This window comes from Thunnus maccoyii, chromosome 24 (genome assembly GCF_910596095.1).
Source record: "Thunnus maccoyii chromosome 24, fThuMac1.1, whole genome shotgun sequence".
Taxonomy (NCBI): domain Eukaryota; kingdom Metazoa; phylum Chordata; class Actinopteri; order Scombriformes; family Scombridae; genus Thunnus; species Thunnus maccoyii.
Window position 1 is genome coordinate 7318394 of NC_056556.1, and position 27082 is coordinate 7345475.

At 42.1% G+C, this 27082-nt stretch overlaps 1 protein-coding gene across 2 annotated transcripts; it reads right to left on the reverse strand.

The window, feature by feature from the left end:
* On the reverse strand, nt 1-25749 carry LOC121891653 (sodium/potassium-transporting ATPase subunit alpha-1). 2 transcript variants are annotated; one of them, XM_042404167.1, is made up of 23 exons: nt 25510-25749; nt 13198-13311; nt 12498-12557; nt 10839-10940; nt 10633-10734; nt 10432-10545; nt 10044-10178; nt 9420-9537; nt 8954-9222; nt 8540-8848; nt 7203-7337; nt 6521-6716; nt 6163-6338; nt 5808-5944; nt 5432-5582; nt 3341-3509; nt 3079-3233; nt 2748-2871; nt 1641-1786; nt 1400-1530; nt 965-1066; nt 733-824; nt 1-377 (listed from the first exon to the last, which is right to left on the reverse strand). In XM_042404167.1, the coding sequence occupies exons 1-23, from the start codon at nt 25519-25521 to the stop codon at nt 349-351; spliced, it is 3078 nt and encodes a 1025-aa protein (XP_042260101.1). In that variant the 5' UTR covers nt 25522-25749; the 3' UTR covers nt 1-348. The 2 variants fall into 2 exon arrangements, with proteins under 2 accessions (XP_042260101.1, XP_042260102.1); XM_042404168.1 differs by lacking the exon at nt 25510-25749 and adding an exon at nt 13386-13456.
* Nucleotides 25750-27082: the final 1333 nt, after the last annotated feature.

The following is a 27082-nucleotide window of genomic DNA, read 5'->3' on the forward strand; positions in this document are numbered from 1 at the left end:
TGGGACCTGACTCGAGCGCATTTTTATTGAACGTTTATAACTGTTAAAAACATGTATAAAATTGGTCCTGTTTCAGAAACAAGGCACGCATAGTCATGTCAATGTTCAGTGTTCATGTCATTATTAGCATTATCATTTATCAACATCATCATCAGCATCATCAGCACGTTCCATCTCAGTATTTGTCTAATAGTAGTATCAAGCATTCCCTAATATAAAAACAAGTTCCATTTTTTTTTTTTCTTCACAGAGGTTAAAATTTTATTCCGAGCAGCAAGACAATATTCATGCAAAGACGGGAGTGGAGGAGAAGATGCGAGCTGACTGGACTGACAGGCTGACGGGTCTTTAATAGTAGGTCTCCCGTTCCACCCAACCTGGACACACAGGGAGAGAAAACAAACATACACTAGATTTAGAGACAACTTCTTGGATTCGGCCTTTCTCTGTAGGGTAAATGTGATATTTATACTCGATTCTAAAGCATGTACTGACACTGAAGGATGACAGGGAAGATTGAAAAGAGAGAGTTTCTCCGCCCTCACTCGAGCTTATAAATCTCCTCAAGGCAGAGAATGGAAGTGGAGAAGAAAAACAAGAGGAGCAGAGATGGAGAAAGAGGCAGAAAAACAAGAGGAGCAGAGATGGAGAAAGAGGCAGAAAAACAAGAGGAGCAGAGGGTGAGAGAGGTAGGAAAATACAAGATAATCAAAGCATGGATACTGGGCTCACCTCCTGGGCTGCGTCTGAGGATCAGCTTACGGATTTCATCATAGATAAAGATGAGCAGGGAGTAGGGGAAGGCGCAGAACCACCAGTTGGGCCTGAAAAACACACACACACACACACAAAAAGAAATGAGAAACTGATCCAGTGCCCCCGGGCCTGGATGGAGCAACAGTCAAACAGATATGTGCATGGCTTATTGGTGGAATGTGAGGTGAAGTTTGTGCATTGGACTCACTTGAGAGGGTACATTCTGAGGGCGACGTCCATGCCGGGGCAGTAGGAGAGGAAAGCAGCCAGGGCGGTCTCCTCGAACAGCCCGAAGATCAGGATCTTGTTCCTGAAAGAGACATGAGAGCATTTAAGCAAGTTCTTTCATCATCCCATGTTCAAGTGACTGAAAATAGCTAACTAGTTTATCATCTTGGTGCCAGTTTTTTTTTTCTTTTTTATATATACTTCTGATGCTCAGCCAAGGCACTGATGAAAACTGCAGTCTGAAGTGCCTTTTAAATACAGTTCATGTTGTTTTGTACTTAAAATAGTCAACTGGAGTTCTTCCTAGAAAAGCACAACAGCTAGTGCAATGTAGAGAAAGGATGGCAGCTGAGGAGAGAGTTATGATGAAACATCCACCGCTCAGATGATACTGGTGTGGTTTTTTTGTACTCACTTCATGCCCTGTTGGAAGACAGAGTTCCTCCTGGTCTTACAGATGATCAGATCGGCCCACTGGACGATGACGATGCTGACGAAGAAGGCTGTGTGGCAGGTGAACTCCACGATCTTTCTCTGCTCATAAGTCTGACAAGGAACACACATATCGGAACAGTTTATACCAGATGGTGACGGCCAAACCAGAAGCAGCAGTGGAATTTGTAAAATGCTCAGTTTTAGAATGACTGTTAACTGACCCACTGCTGTCCATAGCTGTCCTCAAGGTCGTTAACGTATTTGTTATCCCAGGACACTCTGATGCCCAGCAGGGTGGAGGGCAGGAAGCCGTTTTCAGCAAGGATCACGAAGTAGGTGAAGAAACCTGCCAGCGCCTGGATCATACCTGCAGGAAAGAGACGCATCAGACTTCTGTCATTAGTCGCCATTAAGTTAAGAAAACTGACACCAAACTATGAACAATTTAAAACATCAAATACAGTATACTCTATAAACTTATAATAAATGATTAAAAAATGCAGTTAATTTGTTAGAATTTGAGATTAAAAACAGGGATCAATAAGTGATTAAGTAAACAAACTGGTCTTGCCAAATGAGAAAGTGAATGACTGAGTCAGTAAATTTGATTAATCAGTCTTTTGGGGGATTTTGGGGACTGAACCATTTGTCATTGGATTAGTTTGGTCTTTTGAGCAATTGAGCCTTAAACAGAATGAAAATTATTTATTGGTCTTTCAGCCATGAGATGAATAAACCACAGAGATTTTACAAATTTTGGCAAAGATGCAGAGATGCATTATTTTTACAAACTAACAGAATTTTATCAAAAGGATGCTAGGATCCCTAAATCCAAACCCTTAAAAGTCTTTTAATTCACAAGTACAGACTCGTCAAAATTATGTAAAGCTCAGCCAGTGGCTTGAGTACAGTTTTAGAAGAAAAATGTCCAACCATGACAATGAATTTATTCTTAGATTATCTTAAAAGGGCAACGGAAATGCCTCAACATAAAAATATCCCCATTGGAATTATGAGTACCACAGATTTAGTGCAGTTTTGTTTGCTTTAATTCTGCTCTCATAAGGTAGTTTAGGACACTCGGGGGGGGGGGTCGAACCTATTCTTGGCTTCATTACCGAAGAGGGAAAAATCAAAAGCCTGAGGCACTGGTCTATCATCACTCACACACACACGCTCCAGTTCTCTATCAGTGCGAGCCTATTTCTGGTGCATGCCGCTCTTCTGGTTATCTCAGACCACCCGGATACTGATCTGCCTTGCCGGAAAAAAAATCTACCAAGAAATAACTTCCAAACTCGTACAACTTGAAACAAGTGTCTGTTTACCGATCTGTCCGTAGGCTATGCTGATGAGCCTCTCGTTCACCAGTTTGTCTGTTTTGGGGTTTCTTGGCTGTCTCTTCATGATGTCACTCTCAGCTGCTTCATAAGCCAGGGAGATGGCAGGGACCTGGGAGACAGGACACGACACATGGACTTAAAAAAGTAAGCTATTTCTTCATAGCTTTGTAGTCACTCCTCCCAAAGAGCAGAATAGATGTGTTGCTAAGAGGATTAAGTTAGTAACTGACTTGATTTTTTAATCTTTCTCACACCATTTTTTAAAATTGCCAAACTTTAGGAATACAAAGAGAGGCTGAAATTCTCTGATTCTCACCATGTCAGTTCCCAGGTCGATACAGAGGATGGTGACGGTTCCCAGGGGCAGAGGGATGTTGGCGATGATGAAGAGGAGGAAGGGGGTAATCTCAGGGATGTTACTGGTCAGAGTGTAAGCAATGGATTTCTTCAAGTTGTCAAAGATCAGACGGCCTGACAAAGTAATTTATGACAAGAAGAAGAAATTAATATTGTGACATTTGGGCAGTTACAATGATGCTTGCTGTAGTCTGCATTTCTGAAATGAAAGAAAGCTTTACCTTCTTCCACTCCTGTAACGATGGAGGCAAAGTTGTCGTCCAGCAGGATCATGTCAGCGGCCTGCTTGGAGACGTCAGATCCAGCGATTCCCATGGCAACACCGATGTCGGCCTTCTTCAGAGCAGGAGAGTCGTTCACACCATCACCGGTCACAGCCACAATGGCTCCCTGCGGAGAGAGGGGAAGAGGAAAGTGTTGATTTAGTGGGAAAGACATTCTTAAAAAAAAAAAAAAAGGACAGCAATATCTATAAAATCTATTTTTGTACAAAAACAAAGAGGAGCGAAGAATGTCACATTTTCTCAGCAAAGCAAATGTTTGACTGCAGCTGAGATGAGAAGTCAAACTGATTGGTGTGTTTTTAAGAGATAGATCCGCTGGAGGCAACAGGTGTCACCATTCTTGGTGTTGAGTGACATTTCCATCTTCACACAGATTTTCTTTCTTTTTTTTTAATTTTAAAGGTTTCAGGGCAATTCTGCTTTATTTGACAGTACAGATGTGGGATAAAAGTGAATAAGAGACAGGTGTGATGAGTCTAGAAACTTGTATTCTGGGTAAAAATGTGAATACTTGGAAGGAAAGGTGATCAGAGGATGTACTGCACACCAGCTACAGATGAAGGGCCAGTGGGATTTCCTTGAAAGATAAAAGTTACTGTTTTAAATATTTATCTGTCACATTAATTTTAGACGTTAAAAGCGTAATTTTAAGATTTATGGTTCTTTATTAAGTAAATAAACAGCTCAACATGTACATTTTTTTGTAGATTTATTAAAGAAGAATGAAGCTGGCAGTTCTCAGAAATATCGATTTCAAAATTTTATCGCTGCCACTCACCAAATGAGCATCAGTTAACTACAAGGACCATAATGCACCTCCACCGGATGCAGCAAATCTGTGCACCTTTAAGCATGGATTCACTTCTTTTACTGCTGACAAACTAAATTGGACACATTTGTATAATGTAACCTAATTAGTAAGATGGAAGTATCATGGCAAAACAGGACTAGGAGGCTGATTTACTGAGACTGAATTGGATGGAAGCTTATAAAATGAAATGTCAATAACAAGTCATCAATAATAGCCCTCCTACTCCTAAAGGACCTACTGGAATGTTTTATGTTAATTGGTTCTGCAACTTTCTGACAGACTTCCTGCTGTGCTTGGGTCACAAATGACAGCACATCTCTACTGACTTGTGAATTTGATAGGAGACCTACCACAAATTTTTACTAAATTTGGTTATTTTGGGGTACCCTGGTGGCTTAATGGTTAAGGCGCATACCACATAACCAATATGTCCACAGTTTCACTCCCGGCCGGGGACCAGTGTTGCAAGTAGATCCCTGTGCATAACCCCTCTCTCTCCCTAGCTTCCTGTCTCTACACTGTCAAATAAAAGGCAAAAAACCTGAAAATAGGGTTATTTTCAGTGAGTTATTTTGACGAAATACCCAGAATTGTCTTCAATTTCTTATTTGTATTTATTATTATTATTATTATACAGGAAAAGTTTAGTTAGTTAAAAACTAATTTAGCATTTAAACTGTCCTGACTAAGTTAAAACTGGTCTACAGCAGGTTCCTGTTCTGCAGCACATAAGAATCACATTACAAAATAAAACAAACAACAACAAAACATAAACAGCTACAGAAACTACAGTAATTACTAATTAAGAAGGACAATAGATGAAACTGACACTATCAGAAAAAAAATGTTTGTAGTTTCCCTTGATTAGATGACAACTAATAAAAACATTTAAATAAATAAATCCGAAGTCAAAGTTCACACAACATAAAAAACAATCTGTCTACTGATGCACTCATGAATATTCATGTGTATGGATGAGCTCACAGCTTGACAGATGTTATGCTTGATTATTCTGCCTAACTTAGTAATCAGACAAAAGCAATAATCATAAATAAGAATTGGAGGATAGGAATATCAAACATTCACTCATGCATTTACATGATAAGGCTCAGGCGCACGCTGTGTTTGCTAAACTGTAAAACAACAATAGAAACACTGCAGAGGCTTATGAAAGCAGAAAACACACACACACACACCTCATCTATTTTGTTTTTTACCTGTCTCTGGCAGCCCTCCACAATGATCAGTTTCTGCTGTGGGGAAGTTCTGGCGAAAACAATCTCAGTGTGGTACTTCAGGATGTCATCAAGTTGCTCTGCGGACAGATCCTTCAGGTCTCCGCCGTGGACTACACAGGCCTTAGCATCTCTGGAGGGAACAGAGAGACATTTGGTCACTTTAACTCATTCACACAGACATATACACACCCAGACAGATAGCTATGTGGTTCTCTGCAGATCCAAATGGTAATTATATTACAAATTAACCTCATGATGATGAAAAAAACATGTAACTATAGCTATAGTCTTGGGTTATAAAATGGGGCCCAGTACAAGACCTTGGGGTACTCCGCTTTCTCAGTGCAGTCAATACCTTGGGTTGACTTCGTTGATTGGGATGTTCAGACGTGCTGCAATGTCCTCAACAGTCTCGTTGCCTTCGGAGATGATGCCCACACCCTTTGCAATGGCCTTAGCTGTGATTGGATGATCACCTGTTACCATGATTACCTAAAAGAGGGAATGTTTGCACTGATGAGTGACAAATCAAAGCGGAAGATTCATTCAACGTCTGAATACCATATTCAAAATTCAAATTCCAATACATTGTCACTTTTATAATCATTATCGAGATTTACTAGTAATTAGCCCACTTGATGTGCATAAATCTGCACATACTCTTGGCTTTATGTTTACTTAATAGTTTCATAGTGGCTTCAATGGCATACCTTGATTCCAGCGCTCCTACATTTGCCGACAGCATCGGGCACAGCAGCACGAGGAGGGTCGATCATGGACATGAGGCCAATGAAGCACAGGTTCTCAGTGGGGAAGTTCACCTCGTCAGTGTCAAAAGCAAAGCCCTCTGGGAACTGGTCGTCAGGCAGGTTGAAATGGCAGAAACCTTAATGTAATACCAGACAAAAAGCAGTTTAGGAAGTGATCTCCTGTGGAGTCTTTTTGGCTCATATTCAATTGACCATTATGCCATCACAATCTACGACTCCTTAAACTACACAAACTCTCTCAGGCCACACAGTGCCCACGACACTGGGCAAAGAATTCCCATCAGCTGTCCATCCTTACCCAGTACTCTCTCTCCCAGACCTCCCAGTTCCAGGTAAGCGTTCTGGAAAGCATCTTTCATCTCATCATCCAGCGGCTGCTCTTTGCCCTGGATCATGATGGAGGAGCAGCGGTCCAAAATCCTCTCTGGGGCACCTTTCATGACCAGCAGATGCTTGGTCTCTCCTTCCTTTCCAGAATTCTTGTGAATGGAAAGCTAGGAGCACATAGGAGATGATAAAGGTCAGTTTGAGCTTTCAGGCCTCAATATGTGCTTTGTAAGTTTATTTTCAACTTTCGACTTTGTATCAAGAGAGGCGAGTAAATTACGATAAACTGAAAATAAATTACTAAAAATTCAGGTCAGCTTCTGTACAATGACTTTATTTTTAACAATTAGCAAATATTTAAATTGTTCCTAAACAAGGTCACACAAGGATCTTTTCTAACTAAGGCTCAGTTTCTCCTAAGTGTCCTTTACCAAGATCATTTAAACATTGTTGATTTACTGTCAACATGAGGAGGGAATAACCTGACATCTCATATTTCAGAAAGCTAATGACACTTTCTGAAAATGTAAGAATTCACAGGATATTGGAGTGTTTCTGTAGTGGCACCCAAAGACGTAAAAACAGCTTGTTTCCATAGGCTAATGACTCCAAAAATATTGGACATGACGTTGCAAGCCAGCCATTTTCAATACCTGGTACTTGTTTGTGGAGTTGAATGGGATTTCAGAAATTTTGGGGGTTTTATCTCTCATTTCCTGGACTGATCCGCAGCACAGCTCAATACACTTCAGCAGAGCCGACTCAGAGGCGTCACCAGCCACATCTCTCTGGAGGAGGAAGAAGGGAGAGAGAAGAACAATAATCACTTATAAATCAAACACACAAAGTGCACCAGTCATAAGCCATGATAGCAAACATTTCAGCTGGTTTTGTCAGAGAGTGGGCTCTTTCTCCTAACCATTTTCTAAGCCTTCAATGCCTTGTAAAATGAAATACAGGGCTCTGTGTCTACAATGGAAAAAATAAGAAGCAGGAGTGATCCATTTGGGAAGCTGTCCATGAAAGAAAAATGCTAATTTTATAGATTTCCACCCCCCACTCCTCTACCCACCCAAACATAATCACTAGCCTTGATAAAAACCAAGCCCATGTTTACCCTCCTGTCAGTCTTGTAACAGTGACTGAGGGGAAAATAATGAGCAGTGAGAAAGAATTAACTGGTAATTAGCGCCATGATGCCAGCCAGACATTTACAGGTGAATAACACACTCAGGTTATTAACACAGGGTGGAAACCAGAGACTAGGCTCCAAGGAGCCAATAGACATGCGTACATCTGGGTGTGTGTGTTTGTGCGTGTTTTGGGGAGGGGGTTAGGCATAATGATGTAGTTGCAACATGTGTGTTTGTACACTCCAGGGAGTGATATAAGCTGGAAAACAACCCTGTAGAAACATCTCAGTGGAGGATGTCTGACATATCAGATCCAAAATAATTAACAACTGGCCCAAGTGTTGCTTCTGTAGTTTAATATGACTTCACTCTGAGTTAAAATATTGATCCCTGTGGTCATTAGACAAATTTACACACCATGTTTCAGTCTCTGGTCCTCCATCAGGTTTGAACAAACAGTTAAATGAGCAACATATATGAAGTACACCTGAAAAGGTACTGGCATTACTGGGAATAAAAGTGAAATAAATAAACGGAAAAAGAACAATAGGGAAGAAGAGAATTCAGCAGCACAGCTCTTCTAAATTCCTCCCACATAATGAGCTCATAAAATAAATGTTGAGAAGAGCAAAAAAAGCTTTCTTTTGTTGGACAAAGGATAAAAAGATGATACAGGCTTTTGGTTTTAGTTGTACAAGCTAATTATTTCCCCGATGACACTGCACAATTTATGTGAAAAACCTCTTGTCCTGCTCTGAGACTCATTGTCTTGAGGATGCCTTCATATTTGGTGTTATTAATTCAAGTAAACAGAAAAAGAGGGGAAGTCAGTTGCAGGGGAAGGAATAAAAACATACCTTCAGGATGGGAAGGCCACTCTGCTCTGCCAGGAAGACGGCGCGGTTGCAGAGTCCGGCGATTCTGGCCAGGGCAGCCCAGGTGGCCGAGCTCCTGTCGAAGGAGGTTCCGCTCTGGTTCTCGGTGGTGTCAGCCTCGTGGATCTGGTTGTCGAACCACATGTGAGCAACGGTCATTCTGTTCTGGGTCAGGGTGCCGGTCTTGTCTGAGCAGATGGTGGAGGTGGAGCCCAGGGTCTCGACAGCTTCCAAGTTCTTCACCAAGCAGTTCTTCTTGGCCATACGCTTAGCAGTCAGAGTCAGACACACCTAGAGATGGAAGCACAGTTGCTTTAGTCATCAAATCAATCAAACAAATCTTCCCTTTTTGATCCACAAGTGGACCTCAAAGACAAAAGGGACATCAGGACTCACAGTGACAGTAGCCAGGAGACCTTCTGGCACATTGGCGACAATGATACCGATGAGGAAGATGACGGCCTCCAGCCAGGAGTATCCAAGAATGAGAGAGAGAATGAAGAAGGACACGCCCAGGAAGACGGCCACGCCAGTGATGATGTGGATGAAATGCTCGATCTCGATGGAGATGGGGGTGCGTCCAACTTCAAGTCCAGAGGCAAGTGTAGCGATACGGCCCATGACGGTACGGTCTCCAGTGCTGATCACGATACCACGGGCAGTTCCTGTCGGGAAGGTTGAACAAATATACATTTCACTGTATTCTCATTTAATAAGAGCGACAAAGATCAGTGTATCGTTCCATCAAGTTTAGAAACCCTGCAGTCAATTTTTTGTTCCATTTTTGTTGAAAAACAGCTCCATTTTTTTTCCCAAAGAGGAGCACTGTCCCTCAAGAAAAGAATGTATCCTGTCATTATACCTTCAACACAGTTGGTGGAGAAGAAAGCAATGTTCCTGGTCTCCAGTGGGTTCTCGTTGGAGAAGTCGGGAGTACGAGTCTGGGGCTCTGATTCACCGGTCAGAGAGGAGTTGTCCACCTGAGAAATAAAACATAAGACTGTGATTGATGAGGGAAAAAAGGGGAAAACAATGTGGCAAACATCCACCTTAGGGAGGAGGAATACAAGATAAACTGAGCAAGATGGAAAACAAAGTTGCCTTCTATGGGAGGAAAACTAACTTTCCCCTAAACTGGTAATTCACTCTGTGGTTAAAAACAGCTACTGAGGGGAAGATAGCACCTCTGGGTCAAATGGTACTCTTTGGGTCTATAATGGAGCAAGTGCTAAATGATGCAGAGGTAGGTGAGAACATATAACAATGAATGATGCAGAGGTTAATGAAAAAACACGGGGCATAATTGGGTCATGTATTGCTCCTCAGTCTTGAGTTTGGTTCAGGACCCAAAATGGGTCACATATACTTCAAGGATGATGTTTAAAAGGTAATCAAACATCATAAACATTAAATTCAAGAAGTAAAGGTTAAATTCCTTAAATATGGGTCCTAAACAGAAAAAGAGTCCTGTGTCGAGAGCACCCACCTTGCAGCCGTGGGCAGAGATGATTCGCAGATCAGCGGGGATCCTGTCTCCACCTTTCACCTCCACTAAATCCCCAACCACCACTTCCTCAGCATTGATGCTCTTCTTCTCACCGTCACGGACAACCAGGGCTTGCTACGAGACGGACATGACAGAGACAGAGACACTTATGTAAGACAAAAGGAGAAAGTGACACTGATGGCTTTTATTTCTTTATGTTTCATCTGCCTCTGCTTCCATGCCCTGTATTCAAAGACTATTTTTCTTTATGACAATGAAACTCCAAATTATTTAACACAGCTAATGAGATTCTGAAGTCAAGAGGGCTGCATTGTTTTTGTGAGACAAAGTGGGAAAGACCTTGAGTTGACAGGGTGACAATTTCTACCTGTGGGACCAAGTTTTTGAAGGAGTCCATGATCTTGGAGCTCTTAGCCTCTTGGTAGTAGGAGAAGCAACCAGTGATGATGACGACAGCAGAAAGCACGACACCCAGGTACAACTGTGAAGGTTGAAACGTGACATTTAGATCTCCACGAGGTATGATAAGTTTGAATCTCATATTGGAAAACAAGATGCTTTTTCTTACGTTATCATTTGCGGGCTCATCCTCCATAGCAGCCTGGATACCATAGGCCAGGAAACAGAGGATAGCTCCGGTCCAGAGAAGCATGGAGAAACCACCAAACATCTAAATGAAAGCAGAACAGGTGTGACTTTTTGTTTGAGAGCTTTTCTCAATTTGTGCATGGCTTTGTTTTAAAAGTATAAAAGTTAAAAGAAAGCTGCTGTTACCTGTTTACAGAACTTGACCCACTCTGGGGTGGTGGGAGGAGGAGTGAGGGCGTTTGGCCCATCGCGGGCCAGAATCTCAGCTGCCTTCGCACTAGTCAAACCCTGAAAATGGTGAGAAAAATTAGATTCAGTTCAACTTGGTGATAAACTTGCCACGTGTTGGGTGTAGGATATTCAACCACATCTTTTTTTAATAAATATCTTATACCTCGTGATGTTTTTAAGCTTTATTAAGCCGACCACACACACAAACTCACTGGCACATTTATGTCCAGGGGGGATTGTAGGTGCTACTTGTTGCCTAGCAACACAGCATCAACAGAAAAACAGGGCCAGTTTCTTCATCAGCGAGTCAGAGGAAGAAGACTGAGGGGAAGGGGGACGCTGAAAAAGTGGAGACGTGACGGTGAAGGGGAAGAGAAAATGGGATCATATGAAATCAGGGCAGAGGGGCTTCTGCAGCTAATAAATTATTCACAGCTGCTGCACACGCATGCATGCACACACACGCAGAGCTCGGAGACCCTAGTTTAGAGGCACTGATTAACTATTCTCCTTGATCTTTCCTGCATGACCAGGAGCACATTTGCATGAGGAGAGAGGGCTAGTTAGAGTGTGTGTGTGCATGGGTGATTGAAGAAAAGACGGTCATGGATTCTGCACGGTTCGACACACGCAAAGGTGCGACCGCATCGAAGAGCCGAATCATTCGTATCACACCTTAGGTGGCGTTAAAATGTGATTTTTGACACTAATGTACATTTAATATGGCAAGCATGAAGCCTTACTTTAACAGAAGGCAATATGTTGTTCATTTAGCATTTACTTCTGTGTGTTGAACATCAGCTACAATAGTTTACATTATTCATAGTGACCGTGATGTCATCGTCAGCATGTGAGCTGATGTAGATGGATGACCTAAAAACCTGCACATTGTCGTACCAAAGCTCGCCCGGCCAATTTTTCAATAAGTTTTTGTAAAGCCGAAAAAATATTTGGATTTTGATCTCTTTTCAGTACTCGAAAAAGCACTTCCCTTGAAGTGTTCAGCAATAAACAAACACTGAGATGAGAAAAAAAAAAAAAAAAAAAAAAGTGTCCCTCCTCCCTTTGTCTCCATCTCTTTCTCATTGCAACCTTCCTCCTCCTCCTCCTCAGCCTCCTCCTCCTCTCCCAGTCTGTTTAATAAACCTTGGGAGAGCTGAGCCTGTGGTTGCTGATCACACACATACTCAGTGACACTTCCTTCATGATGTGAAGAAAGATTTCATCCTCTTTTTAAATATAAACAAACTCCTCTGTTTCATTCATCTCATCCGCTCCGCATTAAACATTCATCGACTTGAAACCGAGATTTAACCTAATACTGTCAGACTGGAGAGAAAAATGGAAGTTAATTGCAAACAGCAGCCGGCATGCTGCTGATGTTTGATATTTATCTGCTCTCCATGATAAATATGGACAGTTTGATTGAATACTCTTCAATGTTACATTATGATCATAGCAGAGTTTAGAGAATTTGACTTTTAAATGACAGGCAGCTGCAGGTGAGACACACCTCAGCTATAACACACTTAAAAATGGACACACACACACATAGGTAGACACAAAATAGAGCCCATTTTCCTCTCTCTCTCTGTCTCACACACACACACTCACGTTGCTGAGGTCTGTTCCGTATTTGCGATTGAGCTCATCCAGGGTCAGCTTGTGATCATCCTGCAAGGACACAAAGAAAAGAAGAATCAGTCCAGTGTTTATGTCTGTGCGCACATGTGTGTGTGTGTGTGTGTGTGTGTGTGTGTATTTACTGTACGTGTGTTCAAAATGCCAAAAACCAGTAACATTTACGACTCATTGTGCGCTGACCTTTCAGTTTTAAGAAGGTAGAACTACCACAATGAAAACACTTGCAGTTTGGGGAGAAGAATGAATAAATGAGGAGCCAACAAAAGATGCAGCAGGGAAGGAAGAAGAAAGCAAAAAAAATAAAAGGAGGAGGGAGGAAAAGGGGAAAATAAGCGAGAGGAAGGATGATGGTCAGAGAGCAATTAATGGATGAAAGATGAGCATGAAAGGAAGGGAGAGAGGAAGTAAGAGCGGGTGGGAAAAAAAGAAAAGAATATTTGGCAGAGATAAGGAGAAAATGATTGATTTTAAGACTAATTTAACAATCAATAAAAAACTGTACAAGCCTGTAATTACTTGGATTTAGTTATTTTTAGTTTGAGAGATGACATGAAGAGAAGAGAGAAGAAAGAAACTATAATGACAGAGAGGATGGGGCTCACATTGAAAGCAGTCAAATTAAGCTACAATCAGAGAAAGAGGTCGTCGGAGAGAGTGCTGAGACACTCACCATATCCACTTCCTTCTTTAATTCATCCATATCCTTTTCTTTCTTCTTCCCCTTCGACTTCTTCTTACCTCCCTGCTCCGAGGTCGCAGCCAACTCATACTGCTCACGTCCTTCCTGGAAACACAACGAGAAAGGATAATGTTAGTAACTTCAGAAAACAGGTGTTCCAACAGCTCAAACTAACCTACCATCATCACGCTGCTGAGTTGTGGATGATTATCAGTAGATGAGCAACACCGCCGTCAGCAGAGATGGAGACTGGCAACTGGGACAAAATGTAGCAGCGAAAGTACAAGGGCTTCTTTCAAAAATGTGCAACCCGAAGGGTCAGAAATGTGCTTCACTTGTTGTTGTGCCAACTCCGGTCACAGGCAATGAGCTGGTTAGCGATGTTTCTCATTTTCACATATTTTTGACTCTGATAGCACTTTGTAGAGCACTTTGCAGGCAACAAAGTGTGATTATAGATACTTTGGAGCTAAAGATCCTCTGTCGCCCCTTAAATGTCCTGTCTTATCACTATAATGACAAAATGTTCACCATAATCTTTAGCAAAACGCTCCATTATCTCTAAATGTTGCTCATTTTTCTTAGTGCTTTGGGTGGAGGCGTACTTGGCAGTTTAAACAGGTGATATTTCTGACATTTGTGTGTTTAAAGCAATAAAAAGCTCAGCCAGTGTGTATTACAGCCTCAAACTGGCACAAATATAATAAATTAGAAAAATGTCAGAGTCAATCTGATTCATTTGAGTGCTTTTAGGGGCCTGATGATGGAAAAATGACCTTGTTATCTTAAAAGCAAAGATTAGAAAACAAACTACGGTATGTCTGATGTCACAGAATTTGAACTACCTAACATGAAATACAAATAGTTAATCGGTGAGTTCAGACATGAGAGCAGGCATGAGTAACACACTGACTATGAGGTGTTTCTGATGCAACATGAGCTGTCTGATGATGATGATGACTCAAAATGCCACAAGACATTTTGTCATGGTGCATATTTTTAAAAGACTCCATGTGACCATATAAGAGTAAACACAGAGAAAACTGTGGCCTAAACTGGGGAGACAAACTGCCACAGAGTTTACCAGACAGACCCTGAGAAAACCTGTCACGTGCAGTCAGGTCGTGATATCAAAAGCCTCGTCAGATGACCGCTGAGTGAAACCAGTCTTAGATCTTGGCTTTATGGACACCAGTGCCATCTGTCACTGCAAACACAACTCCACAGGGATCCACTTTTTCAGGATTTTCAGTCTTTTGAGCGTATTGCAAGTGTAGCTTTTCATAAACTATCATCCATCTGTTTCAGTTTAACTTTGTGATTCTGACAATTAGACTCGAACTCGACTCGTGTTTTTTTTTATGTGTGTGTATTTTGATTATTGAGTATTAATCCTGAGTAATACATCTGTAAGTGATATTAATAATCTCTTAATCCTTCAAACCCGTGATCACTAATTTCAAGTTTTCACTGATCAGCAGTATATTTTGCAACTTACAGCACATTTTACACATTGAAACAAGAAGAGATCGAAGGATCAGTGAAGCTCGACAGTGACAATGAGTGACTGTGAAACCTCAGGGCGGAGCAAGTGTCCGCTGGTTTCTGGTCAATCAGGAGATAAGGGCTTTTTCGCGCATGGTAAAACAGATTAGGCTGCTGGGCAAAAAAAAAAAAAACACATTTCACTTGTTTAATACCCAACATATTTCCGATATAAGGCTTCACTGTCTGAGGCAGAAATAAACAAAGCTTTATTCATTTGATAACAGCTTTCCTAAACATAACCTTACAAAACGAAGCACCCCGGAGTGGAACAATGAACCAGACTGGAGGCATTTACTGGTAATCACACTTTGGGAACACACAGTTTGTTGATTTTAAACTGTGCAGTTCTGGCTTTAGGGAGCAAAGAATTTAATTTTGTTTGGATCTGGCAGAATCATGTAACTTTGGCTTCAGGTACAGAACTGTCCTTAATTTGCGCAACTTGTCTCTCACTTGACATCCCCCCCTCCCTCCCTCCCTCCCCATCGCAAGATCGGCTCCGGCACTTCGGCACAGAGTGACAGCCTCTCCCTCCGTCCCTTTCTCTCCGCTGTCTCTTCCACGCTCTCATTATCAGCGGCCACTGTAGTTGACAGAGCGACAAAGGCCTGAGCTAAAGATTGGCGTCTTCTAGACGGATGTGAGCCAGAGGGTGTGAAAAACACAGAGAAAGAGAGAGAGAGAGAAGGTGAGATAGAAGGAAAGAAGGAGAGAGTAGAAGGAGAGGTGCTGGACTGAAATTTAAAAAGCCTTTTTTACTAGCTTACCAAACGAATGTGAATACTGATCACACACTCCAAAAAAAGCACTGAGAATACAGCAAATCACAGCAGTAAAAAAGGGATTTCTATCATCTCTTACCCAACGTAAAATTGTTTGCTGAGCCCGTGTGGCGATGGCATTAAACGTCTCCATCCTGTCTGCTGTCCTGCTGCAGGTATAAAGGTGAGCTGCCACCAGCGCTTTGTTCATAGATGCCACACCCAGATTTTATTCTATCCAGATGGTAAATGCAGCCGTTGCATTTATTATTATTATAAGGATAAAAACATCCGTTGGTGCCCTAAATAAGGATGATGACTCCAAAGATGGTTTTATGGGAGTGTTGTGTTGCAAAACCATAAGCAGGACCTCTTTGTGGCAGTATGGGACGTTTCCATCTGGTTAGAAATGTATGATATTACTGTGTTTTATCTATATTAATCTATAAGACGACAGCCAACCTGTGATTATGTACCGTATACACGCTGCAGGGACCGCTACCTGCATCACTTAACAAGTGATAAATATGTAGCGTGTGTGTGTGTGTGTGCGAATCACTGTGAGGTTGAGAAAGTGAAGCCTTCAGGTAGGTAACAGGAGATTGTAACACTAGAAGCCGACACTTATTAGCAGTTAAGGCTCATCTATAATTAAGCGTTGTACAGGGATCAGAGGTGTTCGCATGTTAGCGGAGAAGCAGAGAGGCGATTGACTACTAATGAGCCGTTTGTCTGCGTGCCAACACCACAGTGTGCAGCAGCCATTTTGAAAACCCCCCTTTTTTTGAAGGCGATATTTTGGACAAAAAAAAAAAAATGCAACCAAATATGGACATCCTGCACGCTTTCTCAGTCGTGGAAATATGCTAACTAATATTGTGGGGGTTTTTTTTTCCTGGCGCTTTAGCCTTTAGAAGTTTCCCAGGGAGTCACCAGAGCAGAGTGTGTGATCCCAGCACATGTTTGTTATTGTTGCTCCAGCCCCCCTGGCCGGCTAAGCTGGGAAAACACTGAGCCATAGTTCTGGATCACTGAGGCCAGATCTTAGCCTCTGGACCCCCGAGGGCCCCTAGAGGCCATCTGGCTTTAGACACATAACTCAAACTGTGGTTTTCCTGGCTAGTCTGTTTAATTGTACGCACTGGTTTCTATGTTCAGTTGTTAAAGATCTGTCAGAATATGTTAAAGGTTGTCAAATCCAGATATCTTTTAATTAACACCTTGATTCAGATAGTATAATCTGATGTTTTTAAACCAGACTTCAGTGTCTAGTTTACAGTTTCTATGACTATCTCTAACATCAGGGTTACTGGATGTTAAAGAATGGAAGATTTTTTTCTGTTTGTCATCCAGGATTAGATACAGTTAGTCAATTAATCGATCTGACAGAAAGTTTATCAAGATATCTGGTTCCAGCTTGTTAAATGTGACCATTTGCTGGTTTCCTTTGTCTTAATATGACTTCAACTGAATATTTTGGGGGTTTTGGACTGTTGATCAGACAAAAACAAAACAATTTGAGTGTGTAATCTTAAACTCTGAGAAACAAATCATCATCTTCCACCATTTTCTGACATTTATTAATTCAAAATTAAAGCATTTTACACAATTTAAAGTTACGTCACCTGTCTTAGGTGCTCATGAATCCAGATATAAAAAGCCACAAAGTGTATTATGGCTTTTATAGTTTCTGAAAACTATATAACAGCAATTAAACAACGCTAGAGCTAACAGAAAAGCTAGCTCGTTGGTCTGTATATATGTAAGATCCACATATCTCAAGCATCTCATGGAAGTGAACAGAGAGCGAGGAAATGCCAGAATAAAAATGTTAACCCATTTCACAGATAGTCAAGTGTCTCAGCTGAAACCGCTGCTGCTCCTGCATTAGACGAGGAGTTGTTTACATCTGACAGAGCCGAGCTGCTGCACGGTCCCTCGTGTCTTCCTCAGAAGACGCAGCAAATTGAAAACTCAAGTTACCCGGCTGAGCTCAGTCTCACAGTGCGGCCGACTGTTTTTTTTCACTCCACAGCCAAAGTTTTTGTTCTCTGGCAAGTTTCTCCTTTACTTCAAAGTGACATTGAAATCTTATTTTCAATGTCACACTCAAGCTACTCGAGTCTCTATAGAGGAACTTTATTTCCTGGTAGCGGTAGTGTTGGGAAGTGAAACTAAAGCTTAACCAATCAGACGACTACTTCACGATGATGATGATGTCATGTGTCCACTTTGACCTACAGTATCTCTCCGAACACTGTTCAGTTTTAGTTCTGTATTTAGTGCAAGTTAGTATAATTAAAGCCACAACACCTACACTTACTTTACATTTCCCTCGCTCTACTCTCAGTCTGTTGCAGCTGCTTGCACAAAACAACTTGACCCTTTCACTATTCTTCTTAGTGGAAGGAGTTTGGTGGTTGCACACGGTAATTCCCAGTATAACACCTGTGTACAGAGCAGGGAGAGCCCCGTTTACTCATAACTAACAAGGCCACACAACCAGTCACCTTGTTGAAGTCTTGTTAGTCATGAGTGATACCATTACTCACTCAAATAAGCTGCACAGAGACCTGTGGGGGATGTTGTGCAGACATGAATGCACCAACCACCAAACCACTTCCTGGTGATATTCTTTAGTAGCAACTTATTGACTTCTAATGAAATTCGAGACTGAGATGTGTTGATTTTGGTTATCGTGATGTGAAAACACAGCTTTTCCAGTGATACCACATCATCCACTCATATCACGATATTTATCTGTACCACACTGTTCTGCCACAGAACTGGAGCCAGACATGGACATGATATGACACAAGTCAAAACAAACCTCTACTGGATACTGGAGTATTGATAAGCTGTTGATTTTCAGTTTATCACAACTACATTATTTTCTGATTCTGATTTGACAACATTAGAGATTAAGAGATGCTACACTGACACTTTTTATGCCTAATTAGAGCTGCTTCCATTAGTCAATTAATCAATTGACAGAAAATTAATCACCAACTATTTTTATAATCAAATAATCGTTTTGAGTCACTTTTTAAGACAAAAGGTCCAAAGTCTCTGATTCCAGCTTCTCAAATGTGAATATTTTCTGGCTTGTGTAGCCTTCTATGAAAGTAAACTGAATATCTTTGACAGATTAAATGATTATAAAAATAAATCGCCAGTTGCAGCACTACTAACAACTAATCAATTAATCAAGAAAATAGTCGTCAGATTCATTGATAATGAAAACAACTGTTGCAGCTCAAATGAATTGAAAACATCCTCTGGTTTCAACTTCTTAATTGTGAGTATTTGCTGTTTTTTGAACTGAAGGCATCACAGTGGACTCTTTTTTTTCATACAGGCTTTTTATTGTTTTGTGTGTGCATTTTTTTATATAGGGTTGTCCTTCAGATGAAAGAAACTGTCCTCACACAGGAAACGTATAGTAAAGTAAACCCTAACCTTGAGGAACAGTGTTTAAGGTCATAAACATCACCCAAGCAGCAATGGTGAGGGTGGAGGAAGCCGGGGGGGGAGGATATATTTATATATATATAAAAAAGGACAAAATAAGTGAAGTGTAAGGAGGAACAACTGGAAGAAGTCATGGGAAGCAGAAATTAAAAAGATGCAGAGAGAGAAAAGAACAAACATAATGACTAACAAACTGCTCGCTCTCTCTCTCTCTCTTTCTCTCTCTCTCTCACAGCCCTACTGGACACAGAACAATGGCGCTTTGTACGACTGCCATAAAATCTGCATCAAAAACACAAACAAAAGGCTCAGAAATCTTTTCATGTGACTGTTAAGTCCATGGACATGCGGGACACTTCGACCCGGCTGTGACGCTGACCGTCACCACTCTTTCTTCAGCCTTTTACACAGATACGTGGGAGGAAAACTATCAACATGCAACTTATTTATTAGCAAAAAACAACTTTTCTAAGTTGTCTCATAAGCAGTCAAGCAGGCTACAGGGTTTATTAGCTTCACCTGATCACAGTCTTAGTGGAGATTACGGACTGAAATGCCTCATTCGGTGACGTACAGTTCAGTAATACCTTCATGCTGATCTTGACACAGCTGAACAGCTTGTGGGAAACTTCGCACTGAAGTTATAAACCTCAGTGAGCAAACTGAATGAAAGTTAACCAGACAGAGAGAGAGAGAGAGAGAGAGAGAGATGTCGAACTAAAAAAAAATGGAGAAAGGAAAGAAACTTGTGTGGAGGAGGACATTGAGAAGCTTTTCTGAATGAACGAGCTGCTGCCAATCGCAATGACAACAACAACAACAACAAAAAAAACAAGTTAACCAAGAATTTCAGGAGGCCCCTTCCCCCCCTCCCACCCACCACCCCCACACCTTTTTCTCTCTCGCCTGAAAGACCAACGTCCTGAGGCTCAAACAAACATCAGAGGAGAGCATTCGGTCAAGCCGTTGCATATTTTAAAGCACACACACACGCTTTTTTTTTTTTTTTTTTTTTACAGGCAGACTTGAATTCTTATAGTCCTTTCCTTGTGCCACAGTCTTTTGCCAGATACACAAGCTGCTCATTCAACTGTGCCGACACACACACACACACACACACACAAACTGCTGGGACTTTGCCCGGTTGCTACTGGCGACTATTGCCACACCTCTTGAGATATGTGAATGGACAGTCACGTGTTTTAACCCCTCCCCCTCTTCTATTTCTCTCTCTCCTTCTTCCCATGTCACCCGTCACCCCCCCCCCCCCCCCCCCTTCACTCCTCCTCCTCCTCCTCCTTCATTCTTTCATTTCCTCCCTTTTTTTCTGTTTAAGCAGAGAAAAGAAAGTGTGTTAATTTACACAGGGTCGTGTTTAACACTCCCTCCACGTCCTGAACAACTTTCAGCCTTCTCCAATCGGGGGACAAAAGCGGACGAATGAATCAATGCCTTTCCTTGTAGGGAACTTTTGCGAACAACTTCTCTGCTGGCAGGGTGACGCAGAACTTCATTCAGCTAAAAAAAAAAATGCAAATTTTCTTCCAGTAGCTGTCATTTCTGTTGTGTATTTTATTTATTTTATTTCTTCCCATAAATGCACTTTGCAGAGACATTAAGCGAAGGTGGTGTCGTCGAGCCCCCTCAACACAAGCACTAAATGACAAAAACATGTGGGAATCAGTTGAAAAACCTGGTCCAGCCTCCGCATATGACAACTCCATCTGCTGAGGAAGACTGCGCGATATGATCAAAAGCTCCAGAAACTTACAGTACTCATCTTGTCCCCCCGAACTACTAGTTTTCTAGGTCAAAAGAATAAAACTTGTTCCGTCTCGTTCAATATGCCACCCTGCTCCTGACAGACGGCTCCTGGCTTTTAAGAAACTTAAATTTTCATGAACGGGAATTAAAAAAAAAAGAAATATCAACTTTAATTAAGTCAAAACGCTCCGCAAAGACGCACACGCACACACACGCAATTGGGATTCATTCAAAAGCTTTGTGCGAGGTGAAACTAGCTTCCTGTGGCTGTCAGATCATTCCTGATAAATGAAGCTGATCTTTAAAAGAAAAATCAGCTTTTTTTTTTCCGCCACAAAGTGAATACCTGACTGACTTTCGGGATGTAACGTTGCTCTTTATGTGTGCGAATAAAAAGGACTTCAGTTCAGAGCTCAACAGGCATCCTGGAGCTGCTCTGTACTCGAATGAATGAACCAGTAAATCAATGGCTCTTTTTTTTTTTTTTTTTTCCTCCCTCCCTTTCACTTTTCAGGCCTTAGCCACACCTCCGTGTCATTAACCGGCCAAAACACCATAGCTACAAGTTGCATCATTTCCTCAAAAGAGGGAAAAGCTGAGCATGTTACACATATTTGCCTCAAATATTCAAACTTCCTGCCTTTTTTTTTTTTTTTCAACCTCGTGTTTTGCACAAACTGTCCAGTGATTCAGGGGGCAACAGGAGTTGGTTTATGACATGAGGGTACATATTTCCTCGTGGAGGAACGGGGTGCTGTGTTATTCCTAATGTTCCACTTTTTTGCTGAGCAACAGGCTGAGCGGTGAAACTAAATCGCGCGGCTCAAGCTGCTTAGCCAAACAGGAGGCGAAGACAAGAGCGAGAGATGGCATGTGAAAGAACGTGGAAGCACAGAGAGAATGAGAGGGAGGGGAGCCAGAGAAGGAATTAAGAGGGAGTCAGAGATGGAGTGAGGGAAAAGAGAGAGAGAAGGAGAGAGAGGAGAGAAGGAGAGAGGGAGTACGCTGTGTTCTGTCACAGACAAGGGGTGGCGTGTGACAAAAGCCCCGGTTAATACACATTGACTGCCGAGCGGAAAGAATGTTAAATCCTCCGAGAGAGAGAGAGAGAGAGAGAGAGAGCAGGAGAGAGAGAGAGAGAGAGAGAGAGGGAGAGAGGGACAGAGAGAAGGAAAAACAGGTACAAACAGAGAGAACAAGAGGGAAACAGACTGTAAAGAATGGATGTGAAGGTGTAGTCCGGTGCCCCTTTGGTTGGGATTAAAAGTGGCCCGAGGGCTGACGTGCCAGATCAGTTTACAGCGTGAAAAATAACCTCTCTCACAGACGGGTATCTTTGTATGGTTTTTTTTTTTTTAGGTCGAATGTTGCCATCTCTGGCCAACAAAGAAATAGTTTCATCTTTCTCCTTTTTAACCACCATGCATGATCAGACAAACTTGTGGATCCTGAAGTTTTAAAGCAGATGAGACGAGCAGAGCAGAAATACACCTTGAACGAGCAAAATCTCCAAACTGCACATGCATGTTCAACTTTAAATCTCAGGTGATATTTATCGGTTTAACTGCCCGTCACTGTGTCAAAATGGGTCTACATGTATTAGCTTCCACACTCTCTTGGTGTGCAAAACCGGAGTCCTTAAATAACGTGATCTTCACGTCCTCGACACGTAATATAAACTACTGACATGATGAGATTCTGCAGATCATTCCCAAGAAATGACTTGTGTAAGTGCGGAGAAGTTTTTGTTGACACAGACACAAATTAAAAAGGAAATGTTTTTCTCATACTGGGATACATTTAAGTGTCTCAATTTTAAAAGAGGTGTCACATCTAAAGTGCAGCATCGAGCTATAAAAGTGCTGTTTTATCACAATGGGAGCGTTTTTGGGGATGAGGCGTCATTTCTCGATTGCTGCCGACTTTATAATCCGGGCAGTTCAGGAGAAACGATACAAAAGGTTGAGTCAGGTATATGATTATTAAATATTTAGCTTGGACTCCCCCCTCCGCCCCCCCACCCACCACCACCACCACCCTCCCCTCTATTGATGTCCTGTGAAATCGACAGCTGTCTCCCGATTCCTGCTCTGCGTCGCTGCTCAGTTCAGCAGTCGAGGGGCGAGGTGTTACTGCGCTCCGTCTCATCGCTTCATGTTACATGAGTTCAAAAGCCTAAAAACTACATTTATCTTGATGATAAAAATGATAAAGGAATTCAAATGATCGCTTATTTCCTTAAATGTAATTTAATTTAGAGCTCTGCGGTGGATCTTTCATCTTCTCTCTCGCCTCTCGATCATATCTGAGAGCCAATTTGGCCAAAAGTGGCAATGCGGCAACTGGTGCCTCTTGGCTCCCCCTTAATATCACCCCCCCCCCCCTCCCTCCCCCTCCACCTCCACCACCTCCCTCTTTCAATCCCTCCTCTCAGCTCCTCTCAGCTCACTTGCTTTCTATCTGTTTATTGCACTGTGCTGCGCATGTGATGAGAAAACACTGAAAAGGCCAGCAAAAAAAAAAAAAAAAAGGACGGGAGGTGCAAAGTCCAAAACACAAGAGGAAACTGCATCACTGCCAGACTCTTCTCATACTTGTGCTCTTCTCCATTACAACTAAACCCTTCCTCCTCCTCCTCCTCCACCTCCTCCACCACCTCTCTCTCTCTCTGCTCGCACCGGGAACGTTCTGTAGTGGCGATTATCTCGTCCAAGTCTCGCTATTTGTCTGTGCCAAAGTATCGGAGGAGAGGAGAGGAAGAGGAAGAGGCAGTGAGGAATTGGAGGGAGGTTGGATGGGGGCAGGGCATGGCTTTCATCACATATGGAAGGGGGAGAAGAAGAAAAAAAAAACAGCAGCAGCCAAGAAGCTGAGTGAGGGCGAGCAAAGATTTTTCAGAATCTTAAATGAGCACAGTGGAGAAAAAGGAAAGGAAGGAGACTGAATGAACAGATCTTCTTCACATCTCCCGCCAGATCTCTCGGTCCGTCTTTCTCTCCATCCACCTCTCCATCCCTTGCAGGCTGAATCTATAATGAGTGTTTCGACTGCGCAGCATGACAGGGTGTGGCGACGACTGATATTTCATACAGCGGGGTTCAGTTTCATCCCGTACGACACAAGTTTGTGGAAAATAACAGGTGTGTTATGCCTAAAGATAATAATAAAGAGAGGAAACAATAACAAGCGCGCTGATGGTGAATCTACCGGGAAGGTCTTTCCTTTTTTTGACATCACCGCCCCTTTAGGATGTACTTATATCACCTCTGACTTGTCAAAAAGGAAATACTCTCAGTAGAAATAAAAACAGGATAAATAAAAAGAATCAATCATCACAAATCTGAAGTCTGTATATGTAGACTGAAGCTGAACAGGGAGGGGAAGAGAAGATAGAAGATGGATTTCTCTCTACGGAGCCTCAAATCTCACATTGCAATGTTTAAAAACAAACTGCGCACATGTGATACGATCAGTTCTCAGCGCATGATCAATAATCTGTCAAAGGGTGGTGCCATTTTCACCATTAATGATAGGATATCCAAGAAGAGCTGCAACGGCCGGTCGATTAATTTGCTTTTATAACCAGTTTATATAATTATAAAACTTCTAAAATTGGAAAATGTGCTTCTTTTTCCTTTTTGTACAGTGAAATTTATTGAATATCTTCAGGTTTTGGACTGTTGGACGGACAAAACAAGCAAGAACTTAATAACGTCACCTTGTGCTTTAGAAAAATGTGACTTTTCTGACGTTTTAGAGACCAAATGAATAATGAATAATGAAAATAATCATCAGTTAGAGACCTGTATCCAAGCTTGGGAAGGTAGTAGTCAAAACACAGGAAGTTATCATCTTTTTAATGCTCTTCCTAAATCACCATGCACACTAAAAATCAGATATACTCCAAGATATTTCCCTAAAAAAGGTGACTTTAGATAAGATAATTGGTCCAGAGGAGCTCCACATCTACCAGGAGAGGTGGGGGGAGAGAAATGGGCCGGACTTTTTAAAACATATCCCTCCCACTGCTTGGCCATTATACCCAGAATACACAGCTGGGCTACTCCAAAATAGCAAAATGTTACAAAATAGCTTCAATTTCCTGAAGGAGAAAGTGTTTAGTGGTGGTGAAAACAACTTCACGTGCTTCAGAAATTTCACAAAGCTGGATTCATGAGTAGGGGGGGAAAATGGCACTTTTCGACTCAAAACAGAGTAAAATAGCCTCGCAGAACTGTGAAATAACCCCCCGCAGCCATTTCACACCGTTATTTCTCAGTTCAAACGGGCTTCATTTCCACAGCTGCAACGTCGCAGCTACAATGTTATCCAGCAAAAACTTTGACAGTCCTGGCGTTTGACAATATCTCGTTATGTAACCGGACACAGAGCCGTTTGAAGGCACTGAGAAGCATCTTTGTGAGCGATGGAAACTTACTTCTTTAGGAGTTATTTGCCCTGCCAGCCTCAATAAATGAGAATAGGGGGGTCTTGTGCTATCGGAGGGTGGGGGGATGAAAACACGGAAATCCTCAAAGTACTTTCAAGCAAGCTCAGCGGGCATTTTGAGAAAGAAAAAAGGACTTTATCTTAACACATGTGACCCTCTACCTCCCTCCCTCCCTCCCTACCCCCCCACTTTCAGTGACAACATCAACATCGGTTTAAGAAAACCACTTGTTTGAATGGCGAAGTTTCATTTCCACCAAATATCAGGCATGAAAGTGAAGTAAGACAAAGGACTGAACGTTATACTCACTCCTCTTCCCATGGTTGCTAGGATATGGACGTAATTCTTCCCAGTTCAAGTAAAAATTGAGAAACAAACAAACAAAAAATCCTTTAAAAAATATGTACAGTAAAAAATATTAAAATAAAATAAAACTCCTGGATGTGCCGTTATTTTTTTTTTTTTTATGTTTTTAATTTTTTTTTCTTCTTCTCCTCAGCACGTGTCACTCCTCCAGAACACACATCCGAGCTCGCGAGCAGCCGCCGCGGACCCTCCAATACTTATAGACAGCGTTCCTTCCATTGTGACGTCGACGCCGTTTGCCATGGTAACCCCACGGAGGGAGGCGGGGCGTCCGCCATTATTGGGCGTTTTTCTTTTTTTTTTTTTTTCTTTTTTCTTTTCAGCTTTTGCCATGCAGCGCACACACACGATGAACGATAAAATACACAGATATGATATCATAGGTGAATTATCTGTAATTATCTTAATATTGTGGGGAAATTATGGGATGTTACAGTATTTCTACACACCATATAAACACACAAATATCTGAATGACTCCCAACTGTTGTGACTGTGTTAAATGTGATATCATATCTCTATATTCCTTAAACTTAAGCTCAGTTGCTCTGCTTTAAAAAATTAAAAAATAAAAAAAAGACACCCACCCCCACCCTACCCTACCACACACACACACACACACACACACACACACACACACACACAAACACACACACACACACACTCCTGATTCATCTACACTTCACCCTGCTTAACAGCTGGGTTCACAGACACCTCCTTTCCCCTGCTGCTTTGACAAGGTTGTTGCGTGCTGATAGCATGCAGCCAACTTCTGAACCCTCTGCTTCTAAATCCAGATCCATATTTATCCTTGTGACACTGCCGTTGTTTGCACTATAGATGCACAGCAATGAATTCGACACCATTGCCGGGCCCCCTTCAGCTCCGGGGGGCCTCCTTAAAGCATCCCCCTGACTAGTTGCTCATTGTTTCCCCTCTAACATATTTCTCTGTCTCTGCTGTTTCTGGGCTGCAAATAGTTGAGCACTAAAATTCCCCGCTGTAGCTCCAGGATGCTCCCTGACCCCTGAGACCCCTGCAGAGATGGAAGTCGGAGCTTTCCACGCAGAGACGCCATCGATCAACACACCGCAGCCACGCCAGCAACTTTAGCTGTGGCTGTTTGCATCTGTCCCAGGAGCTCTTAAACCCCTTTCATCCCGCTACACAAACGAGAGATTTAGCCTTTCATCCCTGGATCTAAAAGCCTGAAAACAGACACATTCAACCACTTGTTGTGCGCGAGGACACGAGAGGGGTTTCCTCCTTTTACATGCATGCAAGGAGAACGTACACAAAATCTTTTAAACCTACCCCCCTACTTCAGATTTTACACTGAAAAAACAAGTTTCTCTTGTATCTAATCCCTGCATCGCACTCATGTCTGCAGCTGTAACCAGCTATATCAGCAGGTTGTAATAGAAAGCGACCTCTTCAACCATGAAGTAGACCCAGGCGGGCAGGCCGGGCCAGCTATTGGAGTGTTATTGTATCCTGATAGGTGGACTGTGTCACTC